The sequence below is a fragment of the Solanum pennellii genome, chromosome 9, assembly GCF_001406875.1.
Source record: "Solanum pennellii chromosome 9, SPENNV200".
Classification (NCBI taxonomy): domain Eukaryota; kingdom Viridiplantae; phylum Streptophyta; class Magnoliopsida; order Solanales; family Solanaceae; genus Solanum; species Solanum pennellii.
The window spans coordinates 1,962,856-1,986,897 of NC_028645.1; the positions used below are offsets into that span (position 1 = coordinate 1,962,856).

General features: G+C 32.0%; 2 protein-coding genes across 5 annotated transcripts; one reads left to right on the forward strand and one right to left on the reverse strand.

Moving 5' to 3' along the window:
* Window positions 1-4,301: 4,301 nt before the first annotated feature.
* LOC107031064 (splicing factor 3A subunit 2) lies at window positions 4,302-8,840 on the forward strand. Its single transcript, XM_015232266.2, has 6 exons — window positions 4,302-4,659; window positions 5,757-5,833; window positions 7,564-7,629; window positions 7,790-7,864; window positions 7,967-8,041; window positions 8,158-8,840. Exons 1-6 carry the CDS (start codon window positions 4,338-4,340, stop codon window positions 8,578-8,580), a joined length of 1,038 nt encoding a protein of 345 aa, XP_015087752.1. The 5' UTR covers window positions 4,302-4,337; the 3' UTR covers window positions 8,581-8,840.
* Window positions 8,841-8,959: 119 nt separating this feature from the next.
* On the reverse strand, window positions 8,960-21,024 carry LOC107031063 (phosphatidylinositol 4-phosphate 5-kinase 9-like). 4 transcript variants are annotated; one of them, XM_015232263.2, is made up of 9 exons: window positions 20,811-21,024; window positions 17,408-18,727; window positions 15,939-16,106; window positions 15,158-15,323; window positions 14,080-14,190; window positions 13,045-13,232; window positions 10,601-10,758; window positions 9,907-10,066; window positions 8,960-9,424 (listed from the first exon to the last, which is right to left on the reverse strand). In XM_015232263.2, exons 2-9 carry the CDS (start codon window positions 18,619-18,621, stop codon window positions 9,148-9,150), a joined length of 2,442 nt encoding a protein of 813 aa, XP_015087749.1. In that variant the 5' UTR covers window positions 18,622-18,727; window positions 20,811-21,024; the 3' UTR covers window positions 8,960-9,147. The 4 variants fall into 4 exon arrangements, with proteins under 4 accessions (XP_015087749.1, XP_015087750.1, XP_027775502.1 ...); XM_015232264.2 differs by lacking the exon at window positions 20,811-21,024 and adding an exon at window positions 20,553-20,709; XM_027919701.1 differs by lacking the exon at window positions 20,811-21,024 and adding an exon at window positions 20,461-20,482.
* Window positions 21,025-24,042: the final 3,018 nt, after the last annotated feature.

Consider the following 24,042-nt stretch of genomic DNA (forward strand, 5'->3'; position numbering starts at 1 on the left):
CATTAAAAAAAAATCAAGAGAAAAAGAATGAGATTAGTGGAGCAAAATGAAAGCATATATATTAACTCTTTTGTAAAGCACAATTTTTGGAATTAACTCTTTTAGAATTTATTCCATTATATAATTAAATAAAGTATGTTTCTAGGCCACTCTATTTGGTGTGACATATCATGACTTTAATTAAGATTGTAGTTTGTTATTTTCGTCCTTGAAATTGGTTATGATAAGTTTGTCTTATGGAGATCTAATACATATAGTCATAGTCATATATATAGACTAATCAGATAGTGGACGATTATTCAGGTTAATTTTTTTTAAGATAAATAATAATAGATGCGAGAGAAAATGAATATCTACTTTTTAGCATTTGTTAGGCACAAATTTTGGAGTTTTAGCTTTTATAGGATTTATTTCCAATATAAAGTTAGGTTATGTATGTTTGTGACTACTCTATTTGGCTCTTGTAGGATTTATTTTCCAATATAGAGTTAGGTAATGTATGTTAAAGACTACTCTAGTTGGTGTGACAAACACTTTAATTTAATTAAGATTATAGTTTTTTATTTTCATTGTTAAAGTTGTTATGCTAAGTTTGTCTTATTGGATCAAATACATATCGTGATAATTAGTATATATATATTATATACAGATGATATTTATATTGTATTTTTTATTGAAGCGATTGAGTGAATGGTTACGAGAAATAATGATATAACTCACAGAAAAAGAGAAAATTAAATGAAGTATCTACTTTTCTTATAGTTATGCACAAATTATTTACATTTATTTCCAATAAAGAATTAGGAAACATATGTTTCTAGGTAGGACTACTCTATTTGGTGTGACATATTACTTTAATTAATATTGTAGTTTGTTATCATTCATCCTAAACTTGTCTTATGGTAGATTAAGATATACAAATATATGATAAATTTTTCAAAGATTGTAGCTTGTTATTTCTCATATTAAACTTGTCTTATGGGAGATTAAGATATATAGATAGATATCATTAATTTATCGCAGAAATTTATTTATAATTATTTGATAGATCCAATTATCTGACCCAAAGTCAAAAAAAGAAAAAAATTAGGTCAAAGTGTACTTCAAAATGGTTACAAATATTATTGAGTGTGTTAAAAAAACCAAAACATTGTAGGCCAAGGAGTATTTAAATGTGTGGGGAATGGACTTATATATTCAACCTTTTTATCAAGAACATAATAATATACTTGTATTATTATTATTATTATTATTTTGCTTCAATTATATTATAATTAAATACTTATTTTTCAAATTATTTTCAAGATATCATAAATAGGGATAGTTTGATAAAATATATAATTATTTTTTAATATGCGTGTCAATTCAAAGTGTGACAAGTAAAAGTGAACGGATGAATTAGTATTTATCAGATATCAAGAATATGTTATGCACTTTCAATAAATATATTTCCTGAAAATGTTACATATATTTCCGGTTTAATTAAAGAAAATTTGGAATATTATATAATTTTAGATTTTTTAGTAATTATTTGAAATAGTAAAAAGATTTTAAAAATGAAAATAATCTAAAAAGATTTTAAAAATGAAAATAATCACACTTTTTTTTTTGAAACAATATAAATAATATGAGTAGAAGGGGCTAACTATTGAGCAAGAAAATGAATATACTAATATATCCAATATACTTTCGTAAGTAGGGTTTGAAAAAAATAATTTATATACAATCTTATACATAATTTCGATTAAAATTAATTAGCTTCGATCTAATTTATAGATATTAATATTGTCTGAATAATACATTTTTTATTTGTCAAAAGATCTCTCAAAACAGTTGTTGAGCTTCATATATAACAAAAAAAAAAATCAATATTTGTGCTGGAAATTCTTTTCTTTTGACAAACATATTGGCCAATTTGTTTCATAATATATTTTTTTTCAAAAAAAAAGAGAAAAAAAACTCTTAAAATTTGTCCAAATGGTCCCAACAGAATCTCTTTTCTTATTAATAGAATTAATAAATTATAAGAATATCATATTTTATGAAAATTAATAAAATTCATGACAACAAAGTACATCAGTAAGCGTGCATTATTTCATGATTATGTTGAGGCAACTTCAAATTAACAAAATTAAACATTCAAAGTTTTTATTTTATAAATAATTTTATTTCTTTTCGTTTAAAAAAGAGTAAAGGGGTAGCAATCATTCTTTTAAGAGAAGAACTTTTATGCATTGATTGAATATTTATTTAACCATATATATTATTTTAAAAAATATTTACATATAAATTAATCGATAACTTTTTAAAAAATTGAAACAATCTTCTATAATCGATCAAAATACTCTAATTATAGAAAATCTTAGATAACGAGTTAAAATATATTAATAGCGTAAAAAACATCTATATTTATAGTGTGTTTAACTAAAAAAAAATTTATAATGAAATATTTTATCTCAATGCCAATTACCTTAATGATATGAGAAAATTTTTATATAATGAATCAAATCAATACTGTTAGTGTAAAAAAAAATTCTAATGAAGTTTTTTATCTTATATTTAAATTACCTTAATGACATGTAAAATCCATAAATAATCACTTTTTAATTGTTGTAATTGAAAAATTATAAAATTTACCTATTTTCTAAAATATAGATGTCGAAAAATGATCCACAAATGTTGTTACTATTTCTAATAGTCGTACAAATATAACTCTTAGAAAATAATCATAATTTTGAACGATATTAGAACTCAAGTCTAATAGTTGTTCAATCTTCCATAAAATAATGTATTAAACTGTCATTCAATATTTATAATAATTTGTATAAATATTTCAATTTGACGTTTCTCCTTTAAAATTTTCAATTTTTCTCAAAAGAAATCCTTAAAGGTCCATAAATTATAAAAGAACTAAAAACTAAAAAGAGAGTCCTTTATTAAAATTTGTCCTTTAATTTTTGTGAGTTTTTCTTAAATACAATTTTTTTTCTTATAACAAAAGGAGAATATATTTGATAGGACAAGAGTTTTTTTGTTTGTTTGTTTGTTGTGTATTCCTTTCTTTAGAAACTTAAAAAGGAAAAAAAATAATTAATTGTTCATTTTTATGAGGTTGACCAGTGTCAACATCAAAATTTTAATGTATATCAAAAGACAAAACCACCTGATTTATATTATTCAAATTTTTTCCTATTAAATATTGACAATAGCATATATGAATCCAAAAATTTAATGTTTGTTGTTGAAAAAAAAAGGCCCCCCTTAAATTAGCACACACCTCTATTAATTGGAATGAGTTGTCTCAATTCTCTCTTCTTTATTTTTTTAATTTGGTATATATATATATATTCGACTCACGATTAATTTAATTAAGTTTGTATTATATGAGGTCCAATTTAAAAAGAAAGTATATTATAATAAAATTTATATCAAGACTCAATTTTAAACACATCTAATTAAGGATGAAAAGCATCATATCAGAATTAAATGAAATTTATATTTAACTTTATATCAAGCTATTTTATCTCATTGCAATAGATATAAAAAAGCACTAGTTAAAAAAAAAAATTCTTTGCCCTTTTTCTGTTCAAGTATATTGACTAATTAACTAACATGAATCTATTGGTTGAAAATAGTATGTTGATTTTTTTAAAAAAAAATTACCATATATTGTTTGATATTCAAATCAAAGTTCTCCTTATTTTGGATTTGCATCGTGTAAGGTCATTAAGAGAAAAACTATTTTTTATAAAAAGAAAATTCATATCAGATTATATATCTGAAACGTTTAATTAAGATTAAAATTATAATCTTATTCATCCTACTATAAACGATAGTAAATTATATGCAATTACTCTACTACATGGTTGTGAATTGTGATTCATGTGCAAGTCTTCACACACATATGTATACAAAATTTATTATTATTTTGTGTTCAACTCTGATCATTTATTTTCATGTTCTTTCCTCCTAAGAAAATTGTTAAAACTTAAAGAATCCCATCAAATATGTTAATCTCAATAATTATTCATAAAAATTTAGAAAAAACTCTAATTTCTATTTATGATTAAACACAACTCCAATTTTTAGATATCAATTTTAATTTTAAAAATAAAATTATTTTTTTCAAATATTCATAATTTTCACAACCAAACACCATCCTAAATAATTATTGGGCCAATCTATATGTGACTTCCAATTGCAAATAGAACTGAAATATTGGGCCAATCCATGTGAATTGCTAAATGACCCGACCCGGTCCGTATGACTTAAACGGGTCGGGTTATCTATATCAACTTCTCTATCGGCAGCTCTTCGAGTTGGGTTCAGTGAACGAAATGGACAGAGAATGGGGTTCGAAGCCGGGAAGCGGCGGCGCCGCCTCCGCCCAGAACGAGGCAATCGACCGCCGTGAGAGGTTGCGCCGGCTGGCTTTAGAGACCATAGACCTCGCAAAAGATCCTTATTTCATGCGAAATCATCTCGGAAGCTATGAATGTAAGCTTTGCTTGACGTTACACAACAATGAAGGGAATTACTTGGCTCACACTCAAGGAAAACGGCATCAGACTAATTTAGCTAAAAGAGCTGCTCGTGAAGCTAAGGATGCTCCTGCTCAACCTCAGCCTCATAAGCGCAAAGTTACTCTCAAAAGAAATGGTATGATTTGATATAATAATCAGTTTTTTTCGGGTTGATGAGTTCTGTTATTTGAATTTGGACTTAATTTTGGTGATATATAAGAGATATTAGTGTTATTATTACTTTGTTGAATTAGGGACAGGATTTAGGGTTTAAGACTATCAATTCTTTATGTAACCGTAACCACAATTCCACACTGTAACTGTGTAGCCTAGTAGTTAATGAAGTAGGACAAATCAGTGGAGACCAGGGTTCACATTCAGTAAGGCAAAGTTCACTGCCTTTAGCATAAGCCTTGAGCTTTAATGGACAGATCTATTAGCTAGCCTATATATGTGTTCATGAAAGGTAGTAGGATAACATTTGATTTGAAACCGTCCAATCACCTCATGAGTCTGGTTCGGCTCTGCCACCTGCCAACGTTGACCCTGCTCGTTTTTGCGCCAAGGTGATAAGGCCTTGATATACATGTCTTGCAGTGTATTACGACTTGGACGAACACCACATTTATCAAGAAAAATAAATTATGTACCATAAGATTTGATTGTGTTGAAAGAATGTTTAGAAATTACTTCGCCTTCTAGCACCCAAGAATCGGAGAAGTTCAAACATACGTCGTAGGAGACTGTGGGAGTGGATGTGAGGACAAGGGGCTCTACAAAACTTCCTTGAAACTTCTGGTCGTTCATATCCCTGTGAAACCAAATAAGTCAGCTGATATATTTTGATCTGCCTAGCTTTGGTGAATGGAGTTTTGCGGAGTAGAGAAGTTGAGGTGGAGGCAAGTTCCCTCAGTTATCCAAGATAGTGAAGACAAAATATTTCACCTTTTATGAAGCAATACTTGAACAAAGTTCCTTAAACTATTGAACCTTGTAACTATTTAATCAATCAATTATGCCTTAATCCTAAGTTAGTTGGGATGGTTTTTTGAATCCTATATAACCATTACATTCAATTTTGCCCATTTACCCATTTGGGATGAGATTCATCATACTCTGAATATCTTTCAGGCTAAGAAGTTTTTAGATTTTGAATTTTTGATGATGATTGATTATCCATTTGCCTCGATTCTTGACTGTCCTGTGCTAATTTCTTATGGCCTGGAACTGCAGTTAAAATTGGTAGGCCTGGCTACCGAGTGACCAAGCAATTTGATCCGGAAACAAAACAAAGATCTCTTTTATTCCAGGTGAGACTTACTGTTTTGTGTCTTTTACTTTCAATTTGATGATGTGTCTGCTGTCAATTTAAGTCTTGTAGTCATCATTGTTTCCTGCTGATGGTTCATACTAAGTAGTTCATCTAATGGCCGAACTTCTTTACCTCTGGGAATAGATGTTATTTTTCACTTGTTCCGGAAGTAAACATTTTCACTGTCGAAGCGAAGAACTACAGAACTATCGTTTGAAAGTTCAAAATGGGATAAGGATAGGATAGCCTAGTGGAAATGGCTAGCTACCTCCAACAATGGGTTTTGGGGGTTCAAGTCTTTCAGGGGGGTGAAGTGGGAAAAGCCACTATTTGGCTCATGGGAAGGTAGGTGGGCTTTAGGGAGAGTTCAGTGGGTTATAGTATATCCAAATAAAAGTTAACAACTAGGCAAGCAATAGTATTAGTCTACTATACGTTAAAGAACACCAGTACAGTGCTTTGGGTGTTGTTATATATGTTTAGAAATGTGTGAGTCGGGACATCCTACATCGATTTGTTCAGCCATGATATAGAGGTTTTAATAGATTATCTATTTGAAAAAATATTCGGGCTTCAAAAACTTTACATCACTTGAACCAGATTGTTGTTCGACTCAAGTAATTTAGGCTTTCTTTTACCTATCTTTCCCATCGGGCGTTGTTCACGAATGGATACCCAGTTATCAACAAGCCTTCCCTATTCTGCACTACAATTGTTTTGCTTGTCATGCCTCTATTTTTTAACACGCCTTTTTAATGTGATTGGATGGATAACCGGTGGTTCCTATAGTTGCATACTTGCGTTTATCTTGATATTATATATTTGTTGTAGGAATTTGACCTGATTAATATTAGGAGATGGCCTTATATTTTGTCTGATTGACAGTCACAAGATTTTGAATTTGACTATTTCCTTTCAAAGCAAACTTGAGTTTAACCGATTCCCACTTGCAAACCACGATATTATTTAGGCTAAGAATATGAGAAATGTTAGTCTGTAGTTTATCAAACTGAAGTGATTGTTTTTGCCAAAAAAAGTCTCGGGTTGCAGACCAACAGGCAGGCTGCGGTTATTGTTGGGGTTATTCGAGAAAAGAGGTGTACCTAATATGTACAAAGACATCTCTGGGTTACACAGCTGGGTAACAAACTTTGGCACGTTGCCTTGCCCCAAAACTAAAATATGAAAAATAAAAGCAACTATCATGTGTTTCAAAATCTTGGAGGCTAGTGTAAGAAGATAGCGACCAAGTCTTATGCTCTGGATGCACTGCATGGATTCTTGTTTATTGTGTGAACTATGATGATGAAACAGTAAAATAAGGCAGCACAAGGACTTCATCCAGATTATTTGTAATTTAAAAATGTGATAACAGAAGAAAATGGTTTAATAGTTTGACTAACTATAAACTTTACCTTGCTCAAAAAAAAAATAGTTTGACTAACTATAGGTTCCTTAATAGTAATTGGTCTAACTATAGGTTACACCGATTATTTTCTGCTACTATAATGCACCAACCTCTGCTAACGTACTCAAAGCATGTGTCATGATAGAAGGAAAAAGTTCAGATCGCAAGAAATGCACTTTTGGCACATGACATATGATAGACAAGTATATGATGAGTTTGAATAGCCAAGTTTACCTTCCATTCCCTTGGTTTCCCCCTTTTCTTACTTTATCTAAGTGTTGCACTGGCTAATAGTTTCATGATGGTGGTGAATGTTGCAGATTGAATATCCTGAGATTGAAGACAACACAAAGCCAAGGCACCGATTCATGTCCTCATTCGAGCAGGTTTGCATGTCCAATATTCTTTTCTCGAGTGGTTCTACTGTATTTAACAGTGTGCTATTTAAGTGCCCCTTTTCTGGACTTTGCATGTTGGAAAAATAAAAAATCTTATATCTTTCCAAGATTAACTAGGTACTAATCTTATCTCTTTTCCTTTGGACAGAAAATCCAACCATTTGACAAAAGATATCAGTTTCTTCTGTTTGCTGCTGAACCATATGAGATCATTTCATTTAAGGTAAACTCTTTTCTCATCTTCGAACATCATCTTGACCATGTTAATAATATGTTCCTACTTTTCGTAGTTCGATTATTGGATTGTTTCTGTTGCATTATGCAGGTTCCAAGCACTGAGATTGACAAATCAACTCCCAAGTTTTTCTCACATTGGGATCCAGACTCGAAAATGTTCACTGTGTGTCTTCTTACTTCTTAAATTACAAACTTGTACTACTCAGTAGGGTTTCCGAAAATTCACTCTTATTTTCATGGTTAGCCTCTTACTCTCTCTTCGGGATGAATTAATTTCAGTTGCAGTTATACTTCAAGACTAAGCCACTGGAGATTAACAAGCCACCAACTGCTCCTACAGACAACGGGTTGTCAGCACCAGGTGCCTCATCCAGGCCTCTACCTCCACCACCCCAAGCTCCACCTCCACCTCCACCACAAGGTCTTCCTCCTGGAGCTCCAAATCCTCCACCCAGAGGCCCACCATCTGGATCAATGCCTCCACCCCCTCCCCCTATGGGTAACGGACCTAGACCTATGCCACCAGGAGGTAACTTACCTGCCCCACCACCTCCTCCCGTTGGTGGTGGAGCTATGGCTAATTTCACTCCAGGTGGACACATGGGGAGACCTCCAATGATGCCTCCACAAGGTTTTCCAGGTCAACAACAGATGCAAGGCCAAGGAATGCGCCCACCACCTCCACCACCCAACATGGGTTGATGAACCGAAGTCATAGAACCTACCTTTTACTGCATGGAAGAAAATTCGTCTTTTCGTGCTGATGATTTTTGAGTTTGTCGTTTTCGGCCATTTAAATCTTACAAAATCATTTATGTTGCCAGAAACTGTTGTTATCTGTTAGGCCGACTCGTTTATCTTTGAAGGCTTTTGAGAATGTAATAGAATACCATTTTAAAAGTATCTTATTGTTTTTCAGATCCTAAGAAATTAAAAAGCAAATTTGTTGCCAACTTCTAAAATCTCTGTTTTAGGTGTATACAAGCTATCTTTTTAACACATCAATCGTCTGCTACGATCTAATACCTAGTTATTATTGTATATTTACTTGATCTAAAACCCAGTTATTATTGTACAAGTCTTTATAAACTTCCAAGTTGTGGATTCAACAGCTTGTAAAGAAGAAGTGATATGCATTGCTATCAACTACAAATCCATAATCCGCATTATACACTCTTCAATAAATTACAAACAGCAGCTGTGTCTCTCTGCCATGGTGTAACAGCTCGAGTTGCGATGAATTTCAATGATAAGAGCTAAGGATACTGTTCAAGTTGCTACAGCATATGTAGGGAAGACCTTCCGAATGAACTCCAAGAACCTCTCCGAGTAGTACGTTGGGTCAACTGCAGAAATGGAAACAGAATCAAACTGAATCGATTTGTATGCATGTTCTAACTTCTTGCTCATGTTGTATTCTTGCAATATATCAATGATCCCGAGGTATAACACAACGTCATATACTTCGTGGAACACCTGGGTTTGACCTTCTTTTGGTATGTACTCCGCCCTTGCTGGCATATTCACCCCAAGCTGAATCTGGAATCTGCAAAGAGATGTATTTAGGCATGTAATATTGTCAACACCAAAATCATAACATGAAAAGATTTTGTAGATAATATATAAGGGTGGCAGCTAAAGTCTTCATTCCTTCTGAAATAGATATATATGTATATATCATTTCATGAACTCGTGAGATAAGCTGCACGAAAGAGAGCAAGACTAGGTGTACCAAGGCATAGAGGTTTTCGTGCAGCATCTCTAACTACTGAAAGGAGGCGTAAACAAGTTGCTGGATTTCGCCAATCCCAATTGTCATGTGTGTTCTTCTGTTTGGTGTTTTCCAGTGCAAGAAACTCAATAGGTCTTGTCATCAAGGTTGAGACATTCTTTATGAAACGGACTAAAATGGAAAGTAAGACGTTCAAATTGAAACGGAGGGAGTGATACATCCCAGTATCTCACTGCGACTACAAAGAGTGCTACAACTTAAGAAAATAACAATGTTCAAGCCTGGCAAAAAATTACCTTGCTGTTCCGGGGAGGAGGAGGTCCACTTCCGCATCACCGGTAGCTGATGACGCTCGTAATCGGCTGCCTCTGACATGCGGACCCACAACGACACTATCATCACTTCCACGAGGGACCAAAACAAGGCCCTGGGGCGATATTTCATCCTCCAGAGACTCTGAAGTAGTAAAACAAAACAATTGTTCATAGAAAGTCATAAAGCCAAGAAAAAAACAAGATACATATAACTTTATTCTTTTTACGAGATTACTAAATTATACTCCCTCAGTTTCAATTTAAGTGTCTTACTTAACTACCTACAGATATATGACGAGATTCGACTTTATTATGAACCATCATTTAACTGAAAAGTCACCAGCTATCAGGTCATACTTCTTTTGTCCTAGTGTTAATTGTTGAGTCTTAAAAGAGTAATCCCTCCATTTCAATTTGTTTGTCCGCTTTGACTTGACACGGAGTTTAAGAAAGTAAATAAGAATTTTGAATTTTGTGGTCTTAAATAAAAACTAAAGATACGTAGAATGTATCAAAATGTCCTTTAATTTATGGTATTAAACATGTTATGTGGAAAGTTAAAACTAAGAAATAGTTAAAATTAAGAAATGACCAGAAAGGGAAAGAGAGACGAAAAAGGGAAGTAAGACAAACCAATTGAAACGGATGCAGATATTTTTTGTTTTCAGAGACAAACCTTCTTCTGCAACAATTTCTAATCCATCTGCCGTGGTGCGTCCACTACACGAAATGAGAGATTGTAGGTGTTGAGGTGCTCTATAATGAACACCTAACAAGAGGCTGTAATCCATAATGTTCTCTTCCTCCAAGAATTTACTGTCAATTTCGATCTGCCTGTAGAAACAAACGATTCTGTTGAAGATGTAATCATATATTATTATAAGCATGAAGCTCAAAACTTAAAAGTTGAATTACCATTTTGCCTCTCTAATAAATTAAAAGTTATATAATTTATATATATATATAATCTTCTTATTCTCATTACATAATCTTGACCTTTCAAATTTCTAACATAAATGTAAATAAAAATAAAAATGAGTAATTATCAAGAAGTTAAAGTAGATTCATGTATCTTTAAAATTAAATTTCATCTCTATCTTTTTTATATTTATTTTAACAATAATTCATGTGACTTTTCATGTTTCCATAATTTTGTTCTATAAATTTAAAACTTTTTCAAGAAGAACTTTTATTTACTACTCCTACAATTCTTGTATGTAGGAATTCTAAACATGTGAAATAATGTCACAATTTGAGGTGAAAGTTGTGAGATTCCCTTATGCAGTTATGAGAATAGATGAGAATTCAATTACTGAAGCATCGGAGCTTGATGTGTTAGTTTTATACTTATTTGTAGTAAGAATTATAATAAGACTTTTTTGTCTCTCTTCATATAGTTGAATTCTTGTTTTATTAGCAAGTTGCTCTAAATTCATATTTGTATTTTGTATGCTCAAATGTTCAGTTTCACTATAGAGACAAACAAAATGAAATGCCTAATTATCTTGCTCATGTGTACCTTTTTTTTTCTTTTCTCCGTACTTATAATTTTTACGTATGCATTAATTTTCATCTTTAAGAATGAATGTGATAAAATAGGATGTTTACTCTTTTCTTTTCTTTTCTTTTTATGGAAAAAAGGTGAAACATATAATATTAGATTAATGGTGGATAAGTTATGTATGACAGAATTAAATTTTATATAAAATAGTAGTTATTCATAAATATCCTGATTTTTAAAATATAAATGATAAAACTTTTTACATCTTAGTTTTAAATATTTATAGTTAACTAATTAGTTTAAAGTGTTTGTGGATAAAAATTTAATACAATACTTAAAACACATTCATTAAAAAAGTTAAAAGGTTTTGTTTTCCTTCACTCAAAGTTAATCTTACACTATCTAGCATTATTCTACCAATAAAACGAAACTATCAAGAAATTTAATTTAGATAGTTGTTATTTTTCCTTTTAGCTTTGCAAACTTATTTTTTGATTTACAAACAAAGTTTATTTTATTAATTTCTCATATTATTATCTCGATGCATTCACTTGGAGGTCAGAAAATTGGAGTGTCACAATTAGCAGTAAAACAAAGTAAAAAATCTCAATTAAACATATTTTATTATTTAGTAGTATTATCTTTTAAGAAATAATACACTCATGGATTACACGCGCAAAGCGCGTGCACGGAAACTAGTCAAGTAAATAAGAGCGTACTCCAACAGCTTAAGCTATAAGAGTGTACTCATTCTAATAGCTTAAGGTTTTAGATGAGATAGTCGCGTATTTCAACATTGTATTAGCAGACAGAGGCCCTGCTTTCAAGTCTCACTATCATGGCACCACCCGTATAAAAAGAATTTCCACATGATCGTCCGACAAAAAACGGAACTCGCTCACACATGAAGCGACATGTTGGATATAATTAGGTAAATATAAGTGTACTCTCTCTAACAGCTTAAACTTTTAAATGAGATAGGTTATACAAATTCCAACAGGTAGCGAGTTATTACCTCAACAATTTACATAGATCTTAAAGAACTCTAGTGTGATTTCACTGACCATCAAACGCTAAAAGAAAGAGTTAAGGTTGCTTTCAATTCGGAAACACATAACTCCGAGGTGCAAAAGACAAATGTCGCCACGAACCAACAACTTTAAACTGTCATATCTTATGAAACTTGGCAAAAAATACTTGAAACTCTTCCTACCAACCAAAAGATATAGTGAAACAGAACAAGGAGGGCTACCATTTCTTTGCAAGTATATCATATGACTTCAACCGCTTCCACCAGACCATTACAATCAAGGGCAAATCTTTAGGCTAAAAGATGAGGCAAATGAACCAGCGATCTCTCTGTAAAACTAGGTCATATATGAATATATTTTCTACAATTGGTATAATATTATCTGTTGGCACGCATGCTACAAGAAGGCTAAACGGTACACTTGGTTGAATGTTGAGTTATTTACCTAGAGGATTAGGGATCAATACCCACTTACTATTTACTTTTGGATATTTACTACACACTTAAGTCAGAACAGCAACTGAAACTGAAAAATTACAAATGTAGGTACATTAGAGAAAATGAGAATATTTAATAAAAAGTCACTTACCTTAATAAAGCTTCGCGCCAAGAAGGCTCTAGATAAAAGCAGTAGTTCAAATCTAGATCCTTAAGTATAGTGTTCTCATCAATTTCAACCTTATCAGCAGATCGTCCTAGTGAAGAACCTTTAAGATCAAATCTTCGGTGGATTCTCAACTCCGTACAAAACATATTTCCCATTACTACAAAGCGGAACTGCAAGAACATCACAAAATTGTTACTCTTATGTATATCAGAAGTGTTTGTTACACTTGTTTTCCTACCTGGAGGAATATACTTTTACTTGACAAGATACGCCCCTCCCCACCCCACCCCACCTCCACACACATTCAGACCTTCTAAATCAAACTTACTTATAATAATCTATTAAAATATTTTAATCTTATAACCACGCAGGTCAAATTAGATCTATTTTATTGACTTGGAGGGAGATACATCAACATTCAATTGAACCTTCCAAATCACATATGTCTAGACCTATATGAATTGTAGTGCAAGACATGTGAGATTCTTCCAGTGGCAAGAGCACTCCATATCCAACCAAGAGGTAAGGAGTTCAAGTCATGACAGGAGCAAAGTGGGCAAGGTTCAATCTTCACTCCTAGGTGGGGAATATTTGGCAAGTGGAATTTACCACAACAATTCATTACTCCCTTCGTTTTTAATTTGTTTGTTTGATTTTGACTTGGCTTGGAGTGTAAGAAAGTAAAGAAGACTTGAATCTTGTGGTCTTAAACTAAAGATACGTAGAATGTACCAAAATATCCTTTAATCTCGTGGCCTTAAAAATGTCGAGTCGAAGTTGAAATTAAAGATTTGCTAAAACGGGAAAAAGACATTCTTTTTAAATGGACTTGACAGGAAAATATGACAAACAGGAGTATTAAAGAATGTAGAGTAAATAGAATCCAAACAGCTTTCGCATGTCGCAAGAAGTTTTGTTTTTATATTATTTCATTTTTAACGCAATATTAACAAAAGTATATATAAATAATCCAATTCACTTTTATTATATGCTGATCAAAATCTACAAGTATATTACCTTTTGTCCACTGGAAGGTTTTATCCTGTGAAGTCCAAAAAATTTAGTGATGAGAGTATTCTCGTAAGTCTTGACATGGCGATGATAATTCGGAAGCATCCGCAGCAAAACCTATACGTGAGATGAATGGTCATGATGCTCTCTTTTCATACCTAACTAAAACGTAAGAGGAACTCCAATAAAACAGTTAAACAGGCAAATCTTTGAAAGAGACATCTGCAAGGATCTCCCAAAACTTAGCTGACGTTAAAACTGAGCAGTTTTCTTAAGTATGAAGCCTTACAACAATAAGGGGGAAACTCAACTGGAATAAATTTGACAGGTCAGAAGCATTTCAAGGGGTATGTGGAAGAACTTTAAGCAAAGTAATGAGACAGGTAATATTAAGCAAGAGAAAGTATTTTGAATAGCCCTGTCTGCTTCTCTTTTTTATACATGCAAAGTTTATGCATAGTCCCACAAAGTGAGGTCTTGGGAGGGTAGAGTGTATGCAGACCTTACCTCTACCTCTGAGGTAGAGAGGTTGTTTCCGATAGACCCTCGACTAGAGGAAAAACAATCCAAAACACTCCACAAAAAGAAGTAACTGAAGAGAAAGCATAACAAAACATTCTGAGCAGTAACTACATCAAAATAATCCTATAATCGAAGTATAAGAACAACAAATAGTAACAGAAATTGAAGTACATGATGTTGCTGCTCTCACAATCATAATTTCCTAGTGCAGAAGATAACTTGTGGCCCAGAAGAACGATGTATATACATCCTAAGTGTTGCCTGAGAGGATACTGTGCTATCATCTAACCATAAAATCTAGGTGATAGCGAAACAATTAAACTGAAACAATCAAGATAGCCAAAAACTGTCTTTGAATCAATGATTTCCTAATTCCTCTGGTTGCGCCTTTGATGATATTTCACTTCACATACAGAAAAAACGACTTCTTAAGATATCACTCCTTTTCCAACTTATTGTATCACTGTGATTTTACATTTTCTATTTCCCCCAGCTAGACAGATAAAAAGTTTCTGATAAAAGTGATTTGTGACAGCGATAGGTTTAAGTCAAGATTACACACCTTAACTTCAGATTTACGTAATGTCTTAATCATGAAACGGTCATCTTGAGACAGGAAAAATACACTGCCACTTTTTCCAGGAGAAGAAAGCTCTCTAAGGGCATCATTTCCACAAATTGACATCATGTAATCAGCAGCATCAATCTTAAACATCTCCCTCAGATTCCTACAAGAAATAAGTCCAATTTAGTTCCTACACGTAAACATATAGAAAATCAGAAAGCCTAACAAACTAGTTTTGACTTCTAATAATACATCAACAGTAACAAGAAAAAGCATCTAGGGAGGGATACAAGGAGGCTACTCTACTTGAAGAAGAAAAACATCTGCAGGAGGGACACAAGCTGCTTTGGTCGGGCATGCATGCCCAATTAACCTCCACAAGCGCAAGACCAGCCTCCACAAAATCCCAAATATGATAACCGGAATAAAACCATATAGAAGTTCTAATTATACAGCTTCAAGCCATTTCAGTTTCTATGTGAGTGTAGCATATCCAAAACGCTGATAAGTTAGTGAAGATGCCTCAGAAAACACCAAGAAATAGCATTATTGCTACAGAAGAACATCTATTTCTACAAAATAAGTGACATTCACACATCTGACATGCAATAGACATATCTAAGGAAGATAAACAAATAAAAGCAAAAAGAAAGAAAGAAAAAAAGAACATGCATTATGAATCTTAATTGAAAACCACATCTAGCCCGAAAACCCAATATGCATGCAGCTGCTTAGAGTTTTTCAACCATTGTTAAATAAAAGATAGCAAACCACCAACCTGAAGACCATTGGGCAATAATCTTTCCACTTGAAATCTTCAGACTGGTGTGTAGGTGTCAACTGAGATCCTCCTTTTGGAAAATACATCCAAAAGCTAGCACGCGGACCAAAATCTGAAGTTCGTATATCTCGTCTTTGTATAGGTGTAATTTTCCCCACAGTGTATCTGGTCACATTTCAACTGGTCACACGCTTGATATATGATAAAAAGGAGCAACAAAATCGTGCTGCAAATGATTGCCTCCCTCAAGAGGATGATGAATTGAGTATGAAATATCAAATTAAATAAGGCAACATATCCAGGGATTTCTGTGTGCCTAACCGAACATATCTTTTTACATCCAAGTTAAATATTTAGAGGATTGTAGAACAGCCTCTATAGCAATCTCAGAGTGATGGAGGAGCAGGAATCGGGAGAAGAAAATTAAAACTCGGTGATTAATTTCATGTGAAAAAAAAGAGTTCATATTTGCACATGAGATCCTCATTCAATGCTATTCCTATTTCAGGAGTCAAGAACATCTCAGAGTAGATTGTATAAGATACCAGTAAGGTTGATACTAAATCCACTTGATCCAGGGATTTTCTAACTTCAGATTACTGTCATTGATTATCTGCCTCAGTATTGCTTCTGAAAACCCGATAACATATTTGTAGTAGTTAGTATGGTAGCTCTAAATATAACAGTTTTAGCATAGTAAACACCAGAGTGTTTGCCAAGTATCATTTTTTGATTATTTTAACTTTTTACGCCCTTCAAAAATCAAGACTTTGTAACTTACATCTGAATTGGCCATCAAGAAGAACCCAGAATTATCCAATTGATATTTCATGATTTCTTCCTCTGAACGCATTTATATATACACAACTATTGGTACCATAAAGATTTTCAGCAAGTACATCCATATTAAAGTTCTCAAATAGAAAATGTCTTGAAGTTAGTAACTTCCTTTGACTTCCAATGCTATCCAGAGGCATTCTCGTCCTCAAACTATGCATGGTGACACAAGAAAAGTAAGGCTCGTAGGAGAACTTTCTATGATTCTTCTATATGAACATAAAAACTCGAATACCAATGTCCTTCCAGTCTTCTCTCTTTTCATTTTACCTAGAGAAAATAAAACATACCTAAAAAGCAGCTTGCTAAATGCATTAATTCTAGCAAAATAGTATGAATGATCTATACAAAAATAACACAATATTTCTTGCTAAATGCATTAAGTCTAGCAAAATAGTATGAATGATATATACAAAAATAACACAATATTTCTTGCTAAATGCATTAAGTCTAGCAAAATAGTATGAATGATCTATACAAAAATAACACAATATTAAGTTCAGGGAACCAAGTGAATCAATGAAAAATGAGTGAAATAATCTGTTAGAAAATTGGGGAAGACAGAACAAGTTAAAACATATTCCAACAAACACATGCTATAAAGTCATCAGTAGCCACAAGCAGCGCACCTGATCCCAAGCTGTAGACTTAGCATTAAATCATAGCTCCTGTGACCCTTTATGATTGCTTCACCTGGTCTCTTTAATTCCCTTACAAATCTCTTTTGCCTCCTTCTGGCTCTCCCGGATGGTGGTGAAAAACGCTCATTTAAGACAACCTCACTGATTAGGATGCCTTGCATGTACTCTCTTTCCAAAATTGGAGAACTCATAGCATCCTCCATGTCTCCATCTAAATTATGACCAATAACTTTCTCAATGGCTACTTCAAGACTCCATCGTCTTTCCAGAGAAACATTTGTAGGTCGCGACTGACCGAAATTTAACAGGTTTCTCTCTGGAAGTTTACCACTGACTTTAACATTTCCCATATCAACTGAAGCGGCATGATGGATATGGGAGACTTGACTTTGTTTTCTCATATCTGGCAGTAACCCTCGTTTTCTCAATGCATTGAGGTACAATTCTTGACCAGCCGTAAGCCTGCTACCACTAGGATAAAATGTTCCTTTTCCATCCTTTAGACTATGTGTCCATGTACCAATATAACAGCTACCATCACTCCATGTATACATACCGACGCCATGCATTGCACCATTTAACCAGCTCCCTTCATACGAATCTCCGTTAATCCAAGTGAGAGTTCCTTTCCCTGATATTTTCCCTCCTTTCATGTTTCCAAAGTAGACATTCCCGTTATCCCATGTATACTTACCCGGTCCTTCAGGGGTTCCTTGCATCCAGGACCCTTCAAAAATATCCCCATTGGGATACATTTGATATCCTAAACCATGTTTAAGGTTAAACCGCCAGCGTCCCCTGTAGATCACTTTATCAGGTCCAATATATGTCCCCTCACCATGCATATAACCACCTGAAAATTCACCATCATAAACAGCACCAGAAGGAAATTCTAGTTTCCCATGACCATGTGTTATCCCATGTCTCCACTCACCCACATACCGACAACCATCAGACCACCTATACTTTCCAGAACCTTCGGGTATGTTGCCCAGCAGGGACCCAGAATAGGATTCCCCATTTGGTAATAAGAGCTCCCCAACTCTAAAGTTGGTGGATTCAGAAGTAAGACAAACTTCACCATTTGTCAATTTGGTATTGTCATTATTGTCATGAATTAATGAAGAATCAAGTGACTTTGTTCTATCCGATAAAGTAATCGTTCTTTCAATATTGTCGGCAATGGCCCCAAGACCAGACATGCATAATTCCAGAAAGTTTCAAGTTTATACTGGATAGGAAAGGGCCAAAAATTTCAGATAAGCTAAAGCACACATCCGGCTTTAAAACAAATTTCCCTTCTTTGACCTGAAAATAGAAAAAACACAACAATTAACACCTACGTATAGCAAAATCAATCTACAGACACATTTAACTAACTACAAGAGTATTTACCCTGTTAGGTGTAAAAAAAATTTACAGATGTTGATATGACATTCTAGAATTCTCTGACACTACTAATAAAACAATAATTAGCGATGGACAATATTTTTAGCTAAACAGCAAAATCGTTGGTTATCCTATTTAGCAATGGGTCATCTGTATTTGCAATAATTGTCCATAAACTTAAGTAGCATAAACTGCATGTTTGCCTTCCGATGTTAGTTGAACTCAATCTCTTATATGAACTCCAAACAAAATTAATGAGCCAAATCTCCTACTAAATCAAAGATTATTGGTACTCAGTATACAAAACACTCCATCCTTCCATCCTCGAGGACAAAAGCATAAGCACACACAAAATGAAAGAGGTGATGGTGAAAGAATATCGAAATGCTGAGGATTCTTAGACTCTATTGATGTTATCCAATCCTATGAAATGCCAACACAAAGGCCGTAAAAGATATATTCACCAAGAAATGGGTAAGATCTGTTTTAAGTAGGTTAGAGTCCAACATTGGTAGGTGAATGGACTGATTGTCTGCTTGTATAGACTTGGACAACCTTCCCTTATGAGCTATCTTTTGGGGTTGAGTTAGACTCAAACGCCATATATTACACGAACGAGTCATAATGACTTCAATCATGAGAATAAGCATTTTCCAACACCCATGACATCCCTTAAAATTTGTTTCCTTGACGACATATTAACATTGTACTAAATGATAAGTTTCAATACAAATATCCAGTGGGCAGAGCTAGACTCTTGGTTATGGATTCAGAGTAGCCCTGTATTTGTCTTAAGAAATCTATTGAATATATACAAATTTAGAACACAATAATTCAAAAGGACTAGAATCCTGAACTCAACTTCAAATCCTGGCTCCACCTCGACAAGTATCTTATTATTCAAGGTTAAGAACACGATGGCTAAGTTAATCCCATAGGCTCAAACAATTTATTCTAAATGCTCATTTTGTCTTTTTAGCATTTATTGGCAAAAAAGATCAAATCTTTGTGAAAGAAGTATTTAAAATCAAAATCAATCTCTTTTCAATTCTCAGCTCCTTCAAGAAACTCATTACAACTCTCCCCCTCTCTGTGTCATTCTTAGCTCCTAAATACAGCTGCTACACAATTGGAAAATAATCTCACATCACAAACCATACCCTTTACTCAGAAACAATCCAACTTAGAATTGAGAACGAAATAAACAAATTATTTCATACAAACTTTTGCAGAATATACTTTTTTTACGACTGTAGAGTCCAGCTCACACACACCTCGACTAATTCATGGTATATCAAACACCCCCTACCAACAACCACTACTACATATCTCTATCTACCAAACTAGGACATACGAGAGAAGACTATACAATTAGAAAATATTTCACATCACAAAACCACACCCTTTACTCAGAAGCAATCCAACATACAATTGAGAATGAAAACAAACACATTTATTCATACAAAAATTTGCATATTTTTCTTTTTCTTTATGACCATAGTTTGGACCAGCTTTCACACACATCAACTAATTCACGGATACCTGACACCCCTACCAGCATAAGTACCATGAAATTCTGTCCACCAAAGCTAAGACAAATAAAAAGTAAAAACAAAATTTTGCAGATATTGCTTTCTCTAGCTTTCACACACCCCCACTAATTCACGAGATATCTGACACCCCACCAACAACAGTTATCACGTAACTCTGTTCATCAAGGTCCGAATATATAGAAAGACATCACCTAATATGTTCAAAATTTTGCAGATATTCCTGCTAAAGTTTCTCAATATATCCATTTTTCTTATTTTCTCCACCAAGCTGCAAAAATGTTGACTTCCATTTTTCACCACAAACACCAACACAAATAGTTGAATAACAAAAATCCCATTTCAAGAATACAAAAAAGAAGCAAACTTTAAGCTCTATAAAACTATATTACAAAAAAAAGATAAACAATAATCATACAAAACAGAAGCAGAAAAAGAACTAAAAAAATCACCTTTTTTCAAACTTGCTGATTTTTGCCTTTTTCTGATGACTTCTGCTCAACAAGAGAAAAAAAGTCTGAAGAAAAAAATATATATATATGAAAATTGGACCAAAAAAATGGGACAAATCCCAAGAAGAATAGAAAAGTATAGTGTAAAAATTCAACAAATTATAAAAAGTTTTTTTGAATTTTTTACTTGTATAAAAAAATATTATGTTTAAAATATTATCAAGAAAACGATTAGATTACGATATTGTTTTTTTTAATAAAATTTACTTATAAAATACTACTTGTGAAATCTAAGAAATAAATAGCGTGTCATTTTCAAGCATGTATATATAATAATAAAATAAACCACCACAAGGGATGTATAAAGACTCTTATACCCTTGCAAAAAGTCTTTTTTATTTTATTTCGATAATTTTAGTGTGACGTATGTTTTAAAGTTGTTATTATGTGATTAAATCGTACAATTTTAAATTGTGTAAATAGTTTCTTTACAAAAACGTAATTTAACTTTGTGATCAGACATTTCTTCAGATCTCACGAATAACGAGAATTTAGTGTATTAGATTGTCTTTTTTTCCGTAGTATTTATGTCAGCATTTTGTACCACAACTAATTTTACGAGGTTACTAGATACCAATATATATATATATCAAATTCAAATTTCTAATATATGTATCAAATCCTAATTAGTATTAAACTTAAGTGGAAACCCTACTAAAGTACAGTTAGATTGCTAATTATGTTTAACCTTTATTTATGTGTGCTGTGATATGCAAGCAAATTTTATGTTATTCAGACTCTTTAAAAATATTATCGCTTTTGAAAATAGTGTATTTTTAAAAAATTCAGATACATTTTTCGATATTTTGGAACATAGGAACAATCTAACTTAAATGTTCCACTTAGCTATATAATTAGTATTTATATAATGACTAGTTGGATTATATGATTTTGTTTAATTTAATTGTTAAAAAATTAGACCATGTCATAGCTAAATTCTAGCCACTGTTTTTCATAATAACATCCCATTATGTAACAAAAATATTTTTAACATGAACCTGCCTAATTATGGTTGTTGAAATGACACTAGACCCCACATTTAAAATTTAATAATAATATATATAGTAATAAAAAAATTAAGGCTTTTTTTTTCTCTTGGATAAGCATTTGATTAAGATGTATTCACCCTTATTTTTTAGAATAAAATAGTAACAAAGTTAGATATTAATTGGGCGATGAAATGACTGAAATTTTTTTCTTTTAATTAGAGATTTTGAATTTAGGTTTTTATTAGAAAAGTGTCCTTCGGGACATGAATCTTGTTGTAAATTTGATGATGGAATTTTGACGCGGATATTAAATATTAAAAAATATTTTTTTTTCTTTAAAAAAAAATAATTGATCTTCTTGTTATAATATAGACAATTGGAATTCCATCATTAGAAGTATTTTTTTTTTTTAATTTCAACACTTGTGGAAATAAGATATGATTAGTTAGTTAGGTGAATGCATTATCATTATTATGCACTAGACAAGTATTTTAAAGTTTATTTCAATTTTTTTTACCTACATACTTTATATTATAATAATTAATAATTAATATGGAATTATAGAGAGAAGGAAGTCAAGGGCAATTTTGGAATTTGAGTAGGTAACTATATATTATGATGTTTACCTAAATATTTTTCTATTAGCAACTAATATAGGGCCACAAAGCAACTTTACATTGGGGAAAAATATAAACCTAGATATTAGGCATGGGTAAATGTGGAAATAGTATTATTATTTAATCACCCCACCAAAGGTTGTGTCACTAGATCCACAAGTATTTTCGTATCGTTTCGAGTTCGAACTTTAAATATAAAATTATTTTTTAGTAGAGTGTTGGTGCGAAACTAAATAAGGATAAGGAATTTCATATGGACTTAATTCGAAATAAAGTTATATTATTTCTATACGATTAAAATTATTCTTTTATGTATATATAGTAAATGATAAACCCTCTTAGATTTTTTTATATGTTTAATTTTCATATTTTCTAACCTCTTGATAAAAATTCTAGCACGCCACTAATAAAGTGTGTTTTTATCCTGACGTGAAACTTTTCTACACGAATCCAAAATAGTAAAGCAGTAAAATGAAAAATTAACGGTGGATAAGAAAATGAGCGTACGATTTTTATTTTTATTTTTATTTTGTCACTTAGACATAGTTGGTGCATGAAATCATAACAAATTTTACTAACATAATAAAAGTTTTTATATCAAGATAAATATAAATATTGGAGTGTAAAACATTGGACATGGTCCATAATTATTTATATCAAACAACAACTACATGCTTATTTTATTATCACTAATTCACTATTTAAATTGCTAAACAAGTTGAAAGAAGAGATTTATCATTTATCTATGAAAGGGAACGAACTATTTATTTATTTATTTATTTATTTATTTATTGTTTAAATAATAAATTACTTAATTCAGGAATATATTCTTACCCTTAAATTAGCCGGCCAATAGCAACAACATGTTAAATACAACAAATTAATTTTTAAAAAATAAAAATAATTGTATTTTGTTTGAGAAAATTATATAACAAGTTCAATTATTAAGAAATCATACTACTAAATATTGCTTTTAATAAATATATATGAAAAAAATGAACCTATAATATCTAGCCACCTTTGTAACATTAATTAATTTATCGTTCATTTGTGCTAATTAAGAAAAGGTAGGAACAATATACCTAATAAATTGGATGGTGGAAATATGTATATATTAGGTGAAACAATAATTATTTAAAGAATCTATGTTTGGTTTAGAAATTAACAATATTCTTTTATAAAGTTTATAAGTTATTTTTAAGTGAAAATTCTAGATAATAGCTTTAGCTAATCTCATAATTTGAGTGAAATAAATAAATAAATAAATAAATAAATATATATATGTATTTAGATTTTATTTCTATTTTTATCGAATGAAAAAATTGTTTCTGATACGCTATCGATTAAATATTTTTATTTTGAATTAATAAATTTTGAATTAAATATTTATTTAAACATATTAAATTTGACTTAATTCGTAAATGAAACTCCGTCCTTACGTAAAATCATTAAAAACAAAATGAAATTAATTAATACTCTAGATGCCATGTTCCATTTAGATGAGTAGTAGCTAATACCTTTGTGTAGGGGAATATGTTAAAGCATAAAAAAACAATTATGTATGTT